General features: G+C 40.3%; 1 protein-coding gene across 1 annotated transcript in view; it reads right to left on the bottom strand.

Moving 5' to 3' along the window:
• The window catches only part of HGF (hepatocyte growth factor), a 187275-nt gene that overhangs the window by 40158 nt on the left and 130494 nt on the right, over nucleotides 1-16623 (bottom strand). Inside the window, exons 9-11 of the mRNA XM_060246022.1 lie at nucleotides 6834-6961; nucleotides 5152-5254; nucleotides 2629-2768 (exon numbers count right to left, since the gene is read on the bottom strand). Coding sequence (XP_060102005.1) covers nucleotides 2629-2768; nucleotides 5152-5254; nucleotides 6834-6961 — 371 coding nt within the window. The remainder of the gene's footprint in view (nucleotides 1-2628; nucleotides 2769-5151; nucleotides 5255-6833; nucleotides 6962-16623) is intronic.

Genomic DNA, 16623 nt, shown 5'->3' with positions numbered 1-16623 from the left:
ATCGGCGCATTCTTTATACATGGATAACACAAACAATAAAACCCTTTCTCACACTTCAGGAGACAGTTGTCTGTTCCCAGACCCCTTATCTTCAAACGCGGAGGAAGGAACCCCGCTGCCTTTCCCTGGCATGCCGGCTTCAAAGGACACCTGCAGATGTTTCCCAGGGGCTATCAGTCACCCTTCAGTGGTTATTGCTTGTTTGAAATGCAAAAGCACTTGGTTAGTAGGTATGAATGCAAAGGCAATGTGTTAGTAGGCTTTTCCAACATGGAGTCAGTTATGCTAACCCTACACAGTCAATCTAGGAAAGTTACAAGTTCTGACACTTACCCATAAAAGTGCAGATGCTTTATAATATAACTGCCAATCTGGTAGGCTCACGCCTGCTCTTAATTTAGAATCCTGCAATGTCTTTAGTTTGATTCCAGGTTTTTTGCCTTGCCAAACATATTTAGCAACCATCCTGTTCAGTTCTTGAAAAAATCCACTATTTAAAAATATTGGAATAGTTTGAAACCGGAATAATAATCTTGATAGAATATTCATTTTTATTAGGGCTATTCTTCCCATTAAAGATAAATTTAAATCCTGCCATTTTTCCAAGTCTTTTTAAATTTCTTTGAGTAGTTTATCATAGTTATCTGCTTTTAGGTTGCTGGATCTATTTGAAATAACCATATTCATCATATTTGTCAAAAAATTGTTTTATAATAGTTAATCTTTAATCCTGCATGATGACCAAATTGTTTGATATTGTTTATAAGACAGTCAATTGAGTCCATTGGTTGCTCTAATATAAAGACTAAGTCATCAGCAAAGGCTCTAATTTATATTGTTCATCTTTTATCACAGCTCCCTTTATATTTGGATCTTCCCTTATTTGGTTATTCAACATCTCTGAAGATAAGATGAAAAGTAGAGGTGACAATGGACAGCCTTCTCTTGTACCTTTTTGAATTTTAATAACATCTGTTAGTTTGCTATTCACTGTCACTCTTGCATTTTGTGAAGAGTATATTGTTTCTACTACTCTTAAAAAATTTTCACCACACTCCATGCCTTTCAATTGTTGTAACATAAAGTGCCAACGAATATTATCAAATGCTTTCTCAGCATCTAGACAAAGGCCAATTGCTTCTCTGGATGAGTCTCATAATATTCCAAGATGTTACAAACTGTTCTGACATTGTCTTTCAAATATCTTTTAGGAGGAAATCCTGCTTGATCATAGTGTATTATAGATTGTAAAACTTTCTTCAGACATTGTGCCAATATTGCAGCAAAGATTTTATAATCCACATTTAAAAGGGAAATTGGTTGATAATTTTTAATGTCTTTCAAATCATTATTTTCTTTTGGGACCAAAGATATTGTGGCTTCTTGCCATGAAGCTGGTATTTGACCTTCATCTTGAATTTTTTCAATGAGACGTTTGAATGCTAAAAGCAAAGCGTCTTCAGAAGCTTTATAGAATTCTGCAGGTAGACCATCTGGGCCAGGAGTTTTGCCATTCTTTTGAGATGTCATTGCCTCTCCAAGTTCCCTTATTGTTATTGGCTCATTTAAAATTTATTTTTGTTCCTCTGTAAATTTGTTAAGGTTATTTTGATTAATATATTCTTCCAACTCTGTATTCTGAACTTGCTTCTATTCATATAATTTTTTTATAAAACTGCTCCACAATTTGACGTATTTCTTGCTTTTGATTTTTCTCTTTATTGCTCTCATCTTTCAGTGTCATAATTATTCTTTTGGCCTTCTCTTTTCTCATCCTATAAGCCAACCACCTTCCAGGCATACAAAAGCTTACATTTTTAATAAAACTTTGTTGGTCTTAAAGGTAATACTTGACTCCTACTTCTACTGCTTTAGACCAACACGGCTGCCCACCTGGATCTATCAAAAGGAAGATGACATTGAATGCAAGATGGCCTCCTAAATGACACACCCACCCACCCAAGAGAAAAACCATGGTCTTGGGAATCAAAAGCCTGGGATCCAATGCTGTAGAACTGGTGGTGGAAAGTACCATCAAGTTACAGCCAAATTGCAGCAATTCTGTAGAGTTTTCCAGTCAAGAGACAAAACAGCTGTGATATGCCATTGCCTGTCTCTGCATAGCAACCCTGCCCTCTCTTGGTGGCCTTACCATCCAGGCTGTAAACAGGGCAACCCTGCTTAGCTTCTGAGACCCAACAAGCCTGGGCTCAGCTAGGCCTAGACAAACATAAATTCTTGCATTTGAATAAACACTGTAATCATTTGGCACACAGCTTGAAAAGCACCTGCAGTCACTTCCCTGGACCACTTGAAAGAGCTGCATCTTGTAGACATCATGTGATTTTAATCCCCAAAATGGCTTTGGTCTCAAAAGGGGAACAGCTAAACAGAGGCTTAACTTGTTTCCATTTTACCAATATTGAAGCTTATATAAAGAACAAAATAGCCACTAATCTGAGCAAGTCTAGCCTTCCCCTGTTTCCCTTCTCAATGAGAGCCAAGCTTTAAGACTAAATGGTCATGTTTGTGAGCCAGAATCCAGCACAACCCATGCTTACTAATGACATTTATACAGCTCCCAGCAATTCTTTAGTGACCTCCACCTCTCCTCTGCAGAGTACTCACATCTTGATAGAGAGCAGTAGTCCCAGGGGATATGAGGATCACTTGTGTAGCACCATGGACCGTGGGCATCGTCATCCAGATTGCGGCAGTAATTTCTTTTCAGTTTGCTGACATCTGGCTCTCTATATATTGGCAGATGCCTATAAAGAAATACATTCCAAAGATACCATCACACTTTATTCATCCTGTATTGATATATATAATTCTTGCTGAATATTTAGTAAACTTTAACGAACATTTGAGTGGTGACAGCTTCTACAAGTCAGTGTGGGGTAGCAGTTAAGAGGGTGAGACTAAGATATGAGAATCCTGAGTTCTATTCTCTACTCAGTCATGAAGTTTGCTAGATGACCTTGAGCTAGTCACTTTCTCCCAGCCCTGTACACTTCACAAGGTTGTGGCAAGGATAAAGCATGCACTAAGTTCTTTGGAGAAAGGGGGAGATACATAAGTGTCAAGTAGACGGATTCAATGACGAGTCAAAGTTGCTACAAAGACTACGTTTATTGATAGACTGTTACTCTGGCTCAAGCCTTAGCTTGAGAAGAATGAAACCAATACATTGATACATAAGTTTTAAGGTACACTTCAAAGGGATTCCTACAAGGAGGGGAAGCAGGGGAGCATTCACACATAGCCACAAAGATACATTCCCAGGGTGGTTATCAGACATTTTGGCCTTGTATTGCCAGATGGTTCTTCCTCCCTCATAAGGCTCTCTGGGAATGTGCTGATTGCTTTGCTCTCAGTAAGTACCAGTCATAAAGCAGAGAGGGGCCGGGAAAGCGTAATGAACTAGCAGCATTTGGTTCATTATGATTTTACCCAGGCCTGCTTGTGACAGGCCAAGAACCCATCAGTCTTTGGTCAAAATCAGTCGAGCTTGACACATAAGTAGTGCATAAATAAATGAGAAATTAAAGCAAACCAAAAAATCAAAACTTTTTAATATATGCTATGAAATCCCATGAAAAATGGCAAGGCCTGTTGGAAGATATAGCTTACTACTGAACCCTGATGCTATGAGTAGTTCCTAAATCTCTCTTCCCCTTTCTAGGCCAGCATAATGAGAGATGTAATATGCAGCAAGCATAGAAATTACAGTGAGGCTCAAAACAATATGCAGGTTAGATTATTGCAATGCAAGTTATCTGGTTCAAAACACAGCAGACAGCTATTCTTGCATTAGAGTACAAGTATCCTGAAAGGTCTGCACTGAGTCACAATTCAAAGTGCAACTTAGAGATGTAGGGTTGCCAACTCTGGCTTGGGACATTCTGGGAGATTTGGGAGTGGTGCTTAGGGTGGGTGCTCAGTAGGGATGTGATACTATAGACTCCACCTTCCAAAGCTGTCATTTTCTCCTTGGGAATTGATCTCTGGAATCTGGAGATTGGTTGTAATTTTAGGAAAATTCCAGGACCAACCTGGAAGTTGGCAGCCCTATTAAGACTCTTGGGTCTAACTCTCCACCTAAGATGTTTCTTCCATGTCCTGCTTTCTGTGCCCAGCTTGCAGCAGGAACAAGAGACAGGGCTTCCTCAGTAGTGACTCCTCCCCATTAGAGGCTCCTGTGACACCAGCCTTACTATCCTTTAGACAACGGGCTACAACATTTCCCTTCATTAAGTCATTTATGGTGTGCTTCTAGTCTGAGGTCTATTTTATGCTGGCTGTTTTATATTCTCTGCTGAATTGTTTTATTGGTGTGGATATAGCTTTTATGCTACACTATTTTCATGCTGTTTTAATGCCCCATGTAGGTTCTTTAACAGTGATATTTCTCAACAACTTGTCATGATTTTTCTATTATATTGATTTTCATTCCTGAGTCATCTTAATCCAGTCCCTGGAAAGGCAAGCTACATTTTCCCCCAAATGAATAAATAAATGAAAAATTTTGCCAAACAGTTTTCATGAATGCTGGTTTCAACAGCTGGATTTTCTACTGAAAATGTCTTCTTCTAAAAAAAGGCACAGTTCAATATGAACATTTAAAATGTGATTAAAATAATTTCCTTTTATATCAATTTACAGTTTGTATCCTAGCACTTGGTTCTGAAGACAGAATCATTGGGAAGGGAGGCCATTTCCACTGATTTCCCTTTCATTTGCAGACTTCCACATACACTTTGCCCCCATGCAAGTCCCACTCCACTAGGTGACCTTTCTGAATACAAGCCAATGTACCCTTCATTAAAGTTATCTGAAAAGATAATGCTTAGCATTTTTCAGGAGTTTATCAGGGCATTTTATAATACAAATAAAACATCTAACCTTTTAACTTTTCAAAACATAACAGCTTGAAAAGAAAGGGAGGAACCTATCAAAAGATGAAGGGACTGAAAATATTCCATTAGAGGACAACACAGAAGCTACAAAGGATCAGATTCAAAGGTCTCCGTTCCTCCACCAAGGCTGCCTTCCACCACCAGATGAGCACTTTGTAACCAACCTCAGATATTTCAGTTTTCTATAATGATGGAGAACGAAGGTGCCATTATTGTTTTAATTGTTTTTTACCTCATTAAATCCTGAATATTTTCATCCCACATGGAACAAGTTAAGCCAAATCTTGTCTGGGCCAGATTCCCCATATAATTGGTCCCATTCCCTCGATAGCAATCTACAGAAAGAACATTTGGCTACAATGTTGTTAAACAGCCTATTCAAATAACTATAAAATGGAAGTGGGCAGATCCTCTAAATAGTAAGTTAGCGAGTTCTAAAATTTAAAACAGAGTTTAAAATATAGTTCAAACAAAAACTGTATCAGTAAATACACAACTTAACCCATCTAAACATGTATTAATTCAAGTACTGTACTGTTTGGAGCCCACAGATATAAATATATAACAGGAAAGTAAAAAAGTAACTTGATTTTTTTGCCTGTTGCAGATGTACTGGGAACAGCTCAATTTAAATGATAATTTGTTGACTATGGACTCAGCAAGGTCACCAAATGCACAACATATCTAAGAGCTAGAACAAAATAGGATTCGATTGCACCTTTAAGACCAACTTAGTTTTATTCAGAACGTAAGCTTTCGTGTGCATGCACACTTCTTCAGAAGAAATGAGGTACAGTAAGCAGAGCCACACATAGCTGGTGGGGTTTGGAATGCAAAGTGGTACAAAGCTAAAACCCAGTATTGGATTTTAACTTTGTGCCACTTTGCATTCCAAGCCCCACCAGCTACGTGTGGCTGTGCTTACTGTACCTCATTTCTCGTCTGAAGAAGTGTGCATGCACACGAAAGCTTACGTTCTGTATAAAACTAAGTTGGTCTTAAAGGTGCAATCGAATTCTATTTTGTTCTACTACTTCAGACCAACACGGCTGCCCACTTGGATATATCTAAGAGCTGCCAATGTATTGTTCATATTGCAACTGAAATCCAGCAGGCATGCTTATTGGATAGAACTTTAGTGAGTTACAAAGAGATCCTAGATTTTGGCAAAGACTGAGAAATGAAGTTACAATAAGCAGAGGAAGGCACACATTGCTACTTTCAGTCACTTTCATTTTTAATCATAAATTGTAGTTTCATTTAATATGCATCATTGCTTAACATGAAAGAAAATGTTATCTTTGGCAAGAACTTTGAATTTGTTCTACACTGTAACTTAAATGACCTAGTACTAACTGCCCAGTTCTACAGCACTAAAGTGAACTTTTAAGCAGAAGTGCAAGACTGCATCATGATGCAGCAGATTTTCAGTGTGATCCTTTGCAGAGTTACTCCAGCCCAAACTCAAGGAAATAAATAGGCTTAGATTGGAGTATCTCTGCACAAGATTGCATTATTGGTCTGACCTTGCAGCCTCACCCTTTTGTGGGGCAGATAGGTAGAGAACCCTGGTGTACAGGGACTGGGGGTTTGGATTATATTGAACACACATAAATACCCTTAGCTGTTTAAGCTTCTGCAGAAAATAAATCAAGCAATTTGCCAATGACACAGAAGGCATTCCTTCATGCTCTGCCTGAGCCTTTCTGTTTTTTAAAAAATGTACAAACAAAAATACAATAAGAGGACAGCTTGTCTGCTTCTGTATCTCACACAGCAAATAGCTTAACATTTCCACCACATTCCTACTAGCACAACAGGAAAGCAAGTCTCACACATATACCTATCAAGGATACTAAGAAAGCCACTGCTATATCACTCTGGAATATTCTTATCTAGCTAGATCAGACTTACCTTGCTCACCCGGCAGATCACATTTCGGTATCTGGTAACAATACCCAATGCGAATGTTCGGGTTGGTAGTAAAACACCAGGGTGCCTCTGCTCCATCTGGATTTCGGCAGTAGTTCTCTCTTAGGTCCCTATAAAAATAACCATATTAGCATATGCCAGATGCACTGCTGCTGTTTCTCATTGCTTTTAGACTATTCATGGCCAATAATACAAGCTGCTTGACATACCCTTGTCGCTGTGAGAGAGCTGAACAAAATATAGTATGCACATGCTAATAAAAATTGGCAATTGAAAGTAGATGAAAATAGGGAATTTATTTTCAAAAGACCTAGTTATAGGATTTCACACAAAGTGCAGGAATATTTTCAGTGCAATCCTTTTTCATGTAGGGATCTTACAAACATGGTTGCTCCAAATTTATTTTTCTTATTATGAAACACTTTCATCCAAACCGCGATCAAACATGTCTGAAACCCATTACAAGTTCTGCTTTCAGACCTCTGCCAACAATAGGCCAGCACTACCTCTTGGTATGCTGAATGAATCTATCTGGTTATAAAGAAAGGGTCCCCTCAGTTTTATCACTGATTTAATTAGGAAACTGAAACCTAAGAGTATGAGCAATGTAATTAGAAATCCTAGACAAGTGTCCCCATTTGAATTGGGGGTCTATCCATTAGGGACTCTGGAAATACCTCTGTTAGTATTAACCTGTCAGCCCCTTCAAATGTGTTACTTTCCATACTTCTGAAAACTTCTCTCAGGTGCTACAGAGTCTTCTGTTTCAAATGGTTTCTTTACCATTTGGAACCATGACTGATAACTTACTAAAATATGTGTGCACCCACTCTTATTAAAACAAAATGTCTCCATCAGACAGTCTAATTGGTTTTTTAAGAAGACCAAGGACTGCTTCTGATGTCTTATTTGTTTACTCACATTTTAAAAAATCCCCATAGAAAAACACCAGATGCCCAGTGATGTAGCTCTTTCTCTTGAGGAATGGTCACTTCATACCACCCAAGGTTTATGGGACCAGTGTACACTGTGCATTCAAGCTTGGCTTTTCTGACATTTGCAAAATAAAAGTCTTCAGTCACATTGGCTTGTAAATGTTTATTTTAACTATGGTCAGTTTGTGAAGCCAGGATTCAGTTTGCAGATGATCACTCAAATCCTGGTCTGCATCAACACATTCTGGTTTTATTATCTCATCTCTGCAGTTGGGATGGGGAGCACTGCTGGGAACAAGATACCCACATTCACACATCACATGAAACCATAGCGAAATTTCTTGATATAATCAGAAGCAGAGTTATGCTTTTTTAGGACCACTGGAGTCTATGGGCTTAGAAGGGTGTAACTCTGCTTAGGAGGCTACTATCACTATGCTTAATAGACCAGCTTGAAACTGTGGTTTCAGATTCTAAGTAAGCATAGTTATTGGGGTGCCTTGTGTTCAAGACAATCACACTAACGATAGCTAAATTAAAACATGGTTTCATGTGATGTCAGAAGTGAACTTTTTGTGTTTCACTGCACAAAACAAGAGTAGGAAAATATATGGCAAAAGGAGAATTGAAATAAAGTTTTAACATTGCAGAGTTGACCACAGCATTCTACTCAAAAACATATATTTTTTAAAAAGGGCCATTTTTTCTAGAGAAATTGGACTGAACTTCAAATGTTGTCTATTATTTCTAAAGCTCTTGCTCAAAACTCCTAAGAGATTCAAGTGAATATTTTATCCAACAAAATGCTACAGGACTATTTCCCAAAGATGGTTCCTGTGTTTGTAAAGCCAACTTACAGTGATCCCAGTATGGGGCTTTCTAGGCAAGTGAGAAGCAGAGGTTTGTCATTGCCTCCCTCTACAGAGACTTCCTTGATGGTTTCCTTCCAAGTACTGACCCTGCTAGGCTTCCAAGATCTGATGAGATTAGGATATACCTTGTTGCCTTCCTTCCCAAGTTACTCAAGAAAGGATTGATAGATAATACTAGGAGTAAGACCCGTTGTGAAGAAAAATACAATGGGCTGTAGAAGGAGGCTCTGGGCAAGTGCTCCCCTTGCTGTCTTCCCACCCCCCCCAAGTGAAGGCATTCACTCCCTCCCCCATCTCAAGGGGAGCTGATCTCTTCCATCTGCAGAGCAGTTGTAATTCTGAGTCATCTCCAGCCCTTATCTGGAGTTTAGTAAAAAAAAAATAAGGGGGGGGGGGGTGAAGAAAACCCAGAAGGTAGAAGACTAAAAGAAAATCGTGTTTGAAAATTAAGTTATACCACTAATTACTGTTCTTCAGAATTATCATAGACTTTATGACATAATTATTACTCAGAATATGAAGTAAAACTGTATATAGTTACTTCTTTGCGAATATGCAAACAATGGCTCTGTGAGCTGTACAAACTTTCATATGGACATGTAAATACAAAGTCCACTGACAGAATAATACTAATTAGCACACAATTAATTACAACGGTGCCAGAGTTTCTTATCATGGCCGCTGACGGCAACAGACCTCTGCCACCCTATCAACAGCCCACACAAACAGTGTCCCACACATGCAGCCTCCGAAGGCTGCTGAAATAGTCAGGGAGCCTGGCACCACCAGACATTTCCTCAGAGGGCATGGCTGTCCCACTTTTACTGTCTTTCCTGCCTTTTTCCTGCCACTCCCTCTCTTCCTCCTCCCTTCAGCCTCACCCCAGGATGGTTGCTTGAGAAGGAGATAGGGAAGCATCACAGGGTTATTGCTCAGGTCAAAGGGTGAGAGGAGAATTATTTAAGCTGCTTTGGTTCCCCCCCTACTGTGAAGAAACACTGTCCTTTTCCTATGTAGAGGCTGCAGGGTTGCCAACTCCAGGTTAGGAAATTCATGGAGATTTAAGGGTGGGGCTTGAGAAGGTCTAGGACCTCAGACAGGTATAATGCAATATCCTCATGGGGAACCACTGTTGCCAATCTCCAGGTGAGGGCTGGAGATTACTCAGAAATACAACTACTCTGCAGATGGCAGAGATCAGCTCCCCTTGAGTGAGTGGGTGACAGAGTGAATGCTTTCACTTGAGTGAGTGGGAAGACCACACCCAGATAGTGATACCTTTCCAGGTTGGTGGGAAATTCCTGGAGATTCTTTGGTGGAGTTTGAGACAGGGAATATAAGTTATGGCTTCAGAGTGGAGTCTGCCAGATCCATGTTTTTGCTGAGGAAGCTGACTGGGTGATTTCAGACCAGTCATAGACTTCCAGCCTAACCTGCCTCACAGTGTTATTGTTCAGATCAAAGAGAGGGGAGAGAAAACTGATGTAAGCTGCTTTGGTCCTCCCAAACAAACTGTGGAGAAAGACTGTCCTTTTCCTTTGTAGAGGGTGCAGGGAGGGAGAAGGTGATGAGATCCTGAAGCCAGAGGGGCAGGTAAAGGGAAGGAGATAGGGTTGTCAACTCCAGGTTAGGAAATTCCTGGAGATTTAAGAGGTGGGGCCTGGAGGTGGTGGGGTTAGGGGAGGGATGGGACCTCAGACAGGTACAATGCCATTTCCTTCCTGGGAACCACTGTTGCCAATCTTATTTTCTTTAAAGCTCATAACACACATCTGGCTAAACTTTTAAATTTAAATTTACTTATTTTGCTTTTAAACTTAAATTTACTTATTTAAATTTACTTGTTTTAGTGTCAACCCATTGATTATCTTAGTAAAAAATGTAATTCTCAGCACACATACTCAGAATTTGCCCTGGGTTCAGAATTGCGATTCAGAATTTGACTTACCTGTTTCTTAATTGTAATGAATTATTTGCTTTGAACATAGAGACTTAATTTCTAATGCTTATTTGGTTTTTTAATTATTTATTTAATTCATTTATACCTCTCCTTTCTTCCCAATGGAGGCCAAAACAGTTGGCATCATTCTCCTCTCCTCCAGTTTATCCACACAACAATTCTGAGAGATAGGTTAGGCTAAATGTGTGCGACTGACCCGAAGTCACCCAGCAAGATTGCATGGCATGAGGAGGATTTGAACTTGGATCTTTCAGACACTAAACCAACATTCTTAACCATTACACCACAGAAGCTCTAGTCTAAGTTAGAACATTCAAACGCACCACAAATATGTTTAGGCAGAAATCCCACTGGTTTTAGTATCCAGTATCCTATCTCAAAGTTGACATAGTGCACTTTGGCTACATGCAGTAGAAGCCCTTTGTTCTCAGTGTCCTGACAGGGCTACAAAGTTACACAGAGCCACTTACCTGTTTCAAGACTTAAAATAATCATTTTATTTAGGCAGATCCAGAAGGGAACCCTGCATCCATTGTGCCAAAAGAGAGCTCAATGTGCTTCTTCTTTGTTGTGTGGGCAAGAGAAGAGAGTGTGAGAAGGCAGAACGGAACAAAGGAAATTGTTTCCCTGTTTATCAGTCTACACCAAAGGGACAGTAACAGGAGAGTAAACAGGAAGGAAAAACCTACAGTTTTGCCTATCTCAGTGACTGGTTTGCAATTCCACTTTGGATGCTGAAGTTTGAGACAGCATCTAGGCCTTTTCTTCCAACATAAAGAGCTTTGCTGTTGGAAGTGGTGGAGGAATTGCTTAGCAAGCTTACTCAGTCAGAGGCCAGGGGGCTTGGCTTTTGCCTTGGGTTCCTGTGTTTTGCAATTCAGTTTTTGTTTAGATGTTTGCTGCAAATGGTAAAGAAATTGGGATTGAATTCCTCTCTCACATAAAATTTTTCTGATTAATTTTTTAAAAGGTAAGGTACAGAAGGGAAAAAGGGAAAGGGGAAAATATAAATTCATCAATAGTTTTAAAACCTTATGAGTGCTTACATATGTGGAGAAACGCCATTTTAGGACTGCATTTAACTGGAGGCAGGCTTTGGGGCCTAGTCTCCTCCTCGTCCCCCCTCCCCTCCTGTCTGGAAGCAGCAATTCTGAGGAGGCCTCCTAGAGAGACAGGAAGTCTTTCAGGCTGGTCTCCTAGAAGGCTGCAGGAGGGTAGACCAGTTCCTGTGTGGGAACTGCAATTTATATTAGAAATTTTGGGTGGGAAACAGTCAGCTGAAAACAGTTAGTTTGAGTTCAGTCTTGGAGATCAGTTAGATGAGAAGGTATGATCAGGGCAAGTAGTATAATAGGGAGAGATGGAGCATCTTTTCTTCCTACTATGATTGCTTCTGTTCATTTTTTTAAAATGCCTGTAAATAGTTGTATGTTGTAAATAAATGTTATGTTTGTTTAAAGTGGAGTCCCTCTGTATCACATCGTTTCCCCAACCGCCTTAGACCACACTACTGTAAGAGGGGAGTCCAGGGAAGGGGGAAGGCATGCAGTTAGCAAGGCTGCCAATCCTCCAGGGGTGTCCCAAAGAAGGACTTTGGTCTCTGTGATAATCAAGTGCTGGGTTGACAGAGGACCTTGAGGACAGACCTCAGAACTGGCAAGGGGGATTGAGAGTCCTGTTCCTCTCAGTCAGGAACCCCTAAAGTGAGCAGATGGTGGGAGTGTGCCCAAGTGCCAGTGTGCCCAAGCTAATCCCATGAAGATTAGCTCCCTCCAGGAGTTGGCAACCCAAAAGGGAGTTGACGGGACTGGGTCTGAAGATCAAATGGTGCTGCTTAAGTCACAGCATACAACAAAATTAACTGTTTTAGTAAAAATGCGTAATTCAAATGTGAGAGCAGACAGTAAAACATTATTACAGTATTTTGAGGTGAAATCTCTCTTTAAGAGAATGAACAAGAACTTCCTGAGTTGCAATATTCTATTAATAATAAAAGATTACCTCCTTAACAGACAAATTCCTGCCAGGGATGGCACTGGGTGTTCTGCTGCCCAAGGCAATGCCCCACCCCTGACTTCCAGTTGGGGGGCTGCAGCCTGGCTCTGAGTGCACTTGCTGTTGCACCACCACCTCAAATCCCCCCCAGCCTTCCCGGGTCCCAGGAAGGCTGAGCGGGGTTGGTGCAGAAGTAAGCACACTTGGAGCCAGTCTGGATATCAGGATGGATTATAAACCCAGATGAAAGGAATATTAAATTGGAAATAGTTGAAACTAAGGAAGGAATTCACAATTATTTATGGATCAAGAAGTCATTAAAAGCTATTCAGAAACAAGATGGTAGCCCTACAGTGAGAGATGGATTGCTAAGAATATGCTGCCATTGCAAAAACAGAATATGCCCACCTACTTCACTACTGATATCTCCAATCAATGTTTATTTGTGCAAGTATTGGGGGGGGGGGGGGAGGAATAACTACTTAACCTATGATGATACAACAAGACATGGAAGAATAAAATCTTGGAAGAATATTCAATGGCTGACATATCATCAAAGGGCATCTAAATACAAAGAATTAATAGCAAAAGGCCACTTAAGATAAAACAGTCTATGAACACTTTTTTCCATTTACAATTTTTATTAACTTTTTAACAGAATAAACTACTACTGCACTTCTTACAAGTAATGATGTTTCGTACATAATGTGGTTACATTAAAACAGGTCAACTAAAGATATAACAAAACTCTTATACATTAAAATACTATACAATTTACTATTTGATTAGGCTATTAAACTAAAAATCAATTAACATAAAGTATTGGAAAAAGGAAAGGTCCTCTGTGCAAGCACCAGTCGTTTCTGACTCTGGGGTGACGTTGCTTTCACAATGTTTTCGTGGCAGACTTTTTAACAGGGTGGTTTGCCATTGTCTTCCCCAGTTATCTACACTTTCCCCTCAGCAAGCTGAGTACTCATTTTACCGACCTCAGAAGGATGGAAGGCTGAGTCAACCTCGAGCTGGATACCTGAAAACCCAGCTTCCGCCGGGGATCGAACTCAGGTCATGAGCAGAGGGCTTCGACTGCAGTACTGCAGCTTTACCACTCTGCACCACGGGGCTGCTATAACATAAAGTATTACTGATAAATTAATTACCTAAAAATAAATCAGGGATTGATACAGAGCATTATCTGGTAAGATTTCTCATTGCATTATAAAATATACTATAGGAAACCAAGGTTTTACGATTTTTTTTCATAAAGGTTTGGTGAAGCAAAGTAATGACTAGCCAATTTACTATAAATAAACATTCCCAAATCTTGTTAAGCCGACTTTGTAATGAAGATTTGTCATCTTTCCATTTTCTAGCTATTAGGTTTTTTGCAATTGGCTACCATATCTCTTTTATGCTTGTCTATGCTATTCATATATCATAAATCTAGTAAAATAGTTTCCAAAACATAGGGGATCTTTATTGATAACATTTTTTGAGTTTGTTCTATAATTTGTTTCCAAAACTTTTGAAATACCGAACATGACCACCAACAGTGCATTCTACCTGCATTCCGCACTTTTTGTAACATTGACAAGAATTAAAGGAATTAATATAATACATTGTTAAAGGAGGGAGATACCATCTGGCTATAGCTTTAACAACTGGAATCTAATTTTGCACCAGTTTTCTTCTGTGATTTGTTTTTGTAGATCTTTATGCCATTCTTTTTGAAACAGAGCAGTTTTTTTTTCTTCCTCTAAAGAATTTAGTATTTTATAGACTTTCAACAGTAGTCCAGGTTTTTGTTCCCCTTTATTCTGTAGAAATATTTCAAAAGGTGTTTTTTGTCTATTTTTAAGTATAGTTTTAATTTCTGAATTTGTACATTGGAAATTATTGTTAAATAAATCTGAAGGGTTAGAAGAGATGTAAATACCTAAATACCTCCAAGGTTTTTGAGTGGTATTAAATGTGAACTGTTTACCTAATGCCTTCAGCTTTTCTTGGTCTATATTTATAGTATGGAGAACAGATTTTTTCTCACTGAAAGTAAGACCAGAAACAAGACTGACCCTAGAAATTGTATTCTTAAATTCTGGCAATGATCTTTCTGGGTTTGTCAAGTATACAATCGTATCATCTGCATATAGTGCCAGTTTATTATTTACATGCTTGGAATTAATGCCTATGATTTCCGAATTGTGTCATAGGCTCTCTGCTAAGGGTTCTATTGCCAAGAGGAATAACAAGGGAGAGAGAGGGCAGCCTTGCCTAGTCCCTCTTTGCAAGTGAATTCTTTCAGATGTACTGTTATTGGCTTTATGACAGCAGTAGGATTCGTGTATAACATTTGTATTACTCTTCTAAAGTTATTTCCAAATCCCATCAGCTCTAAAACGGTGTAGGTATGTTATATTGATGCTATCAAAAGCTTTCTGCACGTCTAACGATAAAAAGAGAGCTTCTAAATTATATTCTATACAATGATTTATTAAGAGTGTCTTTCTTATGTTATCTGACATGCTGCAGTTTGGGAGGAATCCTGACTGGTCATATCCTATGTACATCGGCAAAATTAGCTTCAATCTTTCTGCTAGGATTTTTGCCAATATTTTAACATCTGTATTTAAGAGAGTTATCGGGTGGTAGGCCTCTGCTAAGGTGTGATCTGCATTTGGTTTTGGTATCAAGATTATTTTGGATTGCAGTCAAGAATCAGGAACCCTTCCTGTCTCCCCTCTTAAAAAAACCATCAGCAGACCCGGCCACATTGGCAAACTATCGGCCGGTGTCAAACCTTCCCTTTCTGGGTAAGGTCATAGAGCGGGCGGTGGCGACTCAGCTGCAGGGATTTCTGGAGGACACTTCCGCACTGGATCCATTCCAGTCCGGCTTCTGGCCAGGTCACGGGACGGAGACAGTTCTGGTCGCTCTCATGGACGATCTTATGCGACATCTGGATCATGGCGGCTCTGCAGTGCTGTTGTTATTAGACCTGTGGCGGAACCGGCCCGATTCTGCCTTCAGACCCGGTCCCGTCAGCTCCCTATTGAGTCGCCAACTCCTGGAGGGAGCTATTTCTCCTCCTGCCCTTGGGCTCGCTGCCACCACCTGCTCAGTCCCGGGGTTCAGATTGAGAGGAACAGGACTCCCAATCCCCCTTTCCAGCTATGAGGCCCGGCCTCAAGGTCCTCTGCCACCCGGTACTTGGGTTCCACAGAGACCTCAGCACTTCTTTGGGGCACCCCTGGAGGATTGGCACCTTATCCAACTGCATGCCTTCCCCCTTCCCTGGGGCCCCCTTCTTAAAAACAGCGTGGTATAAAGCGGTCTGGGGATCTATGTGGTACAGAGATTGACTGCCAGCATTTAAACAGTAAAAATATATTTATTTAAAAAGAGAAACAGATAGGAAAAGAAAAACAAAACAAAAACAGTTGCATTTAAAAAGTTAGCACAGCACAGCACACGCACAGCAAACAGCATGACAAAGGAAAGGTGTTTATAAACGCTTTCTACTGTCCCTGGTCTAAACTTGTCCTGTCTTGAGAATTACTTACTTGGTCTGCCTGCCTGGGCCCTCCCAGGCAGGAGCCTCCATGCTCACCACATGCTCGCTCGAGCCCCAGTTCAAATCTGGCTTCTCTTCCTGCCTAACACATGCAAGGAACAACAGCACTTCCTGCCTCTCTAGGAGATTTTCCCCCTAGCGTTGTTGGTTTGGCTCTGGAAGGGAGGGGGGGAGTGAGGGGAATGCTACAAAGCCTGCTGAGGGATTTACTGACCCCTGCCAAATGAAGCACCACCACTGACTAAAATGGCGTTTCTCCACACTTCCCCCTCCTTAAATTCTGAGCCGGAGGGGTTGCCTCCTACAGAGGTGACCCTGTAGCAGAATCCAACCAAACAAGGAGAAACCCATTAACCAAAACATTACACAAACATTCAGGTATTTCTCCAATAATACACAAAGTCCAGCACCCTAGGTGCCCATGTCCCTTCTGGACAAC

Source organism: Heteronotia binoei, chromosome 8 (genome assembly GCF_032191835.1).
Source record: "Heteronotia binoei isolate CCM8104 ecotype False Entrance Well chromosome 8, APGP_CSIRO_Hbin_v1, whole genome shotgun sequence".
NCBI classification, from domain to species: domain Eukaryota; kingdom Metazoa; phylum Chordata; class Lepidosauria; order Squamata; family Gekkonidae; genus Heteronotia; species Heteronotia binoei.
The sequence above is the reverse complement of the archived record's forward strand: the minus strand, read 5'-3'. Positions and strand labels throughout refer to the sequence as shown.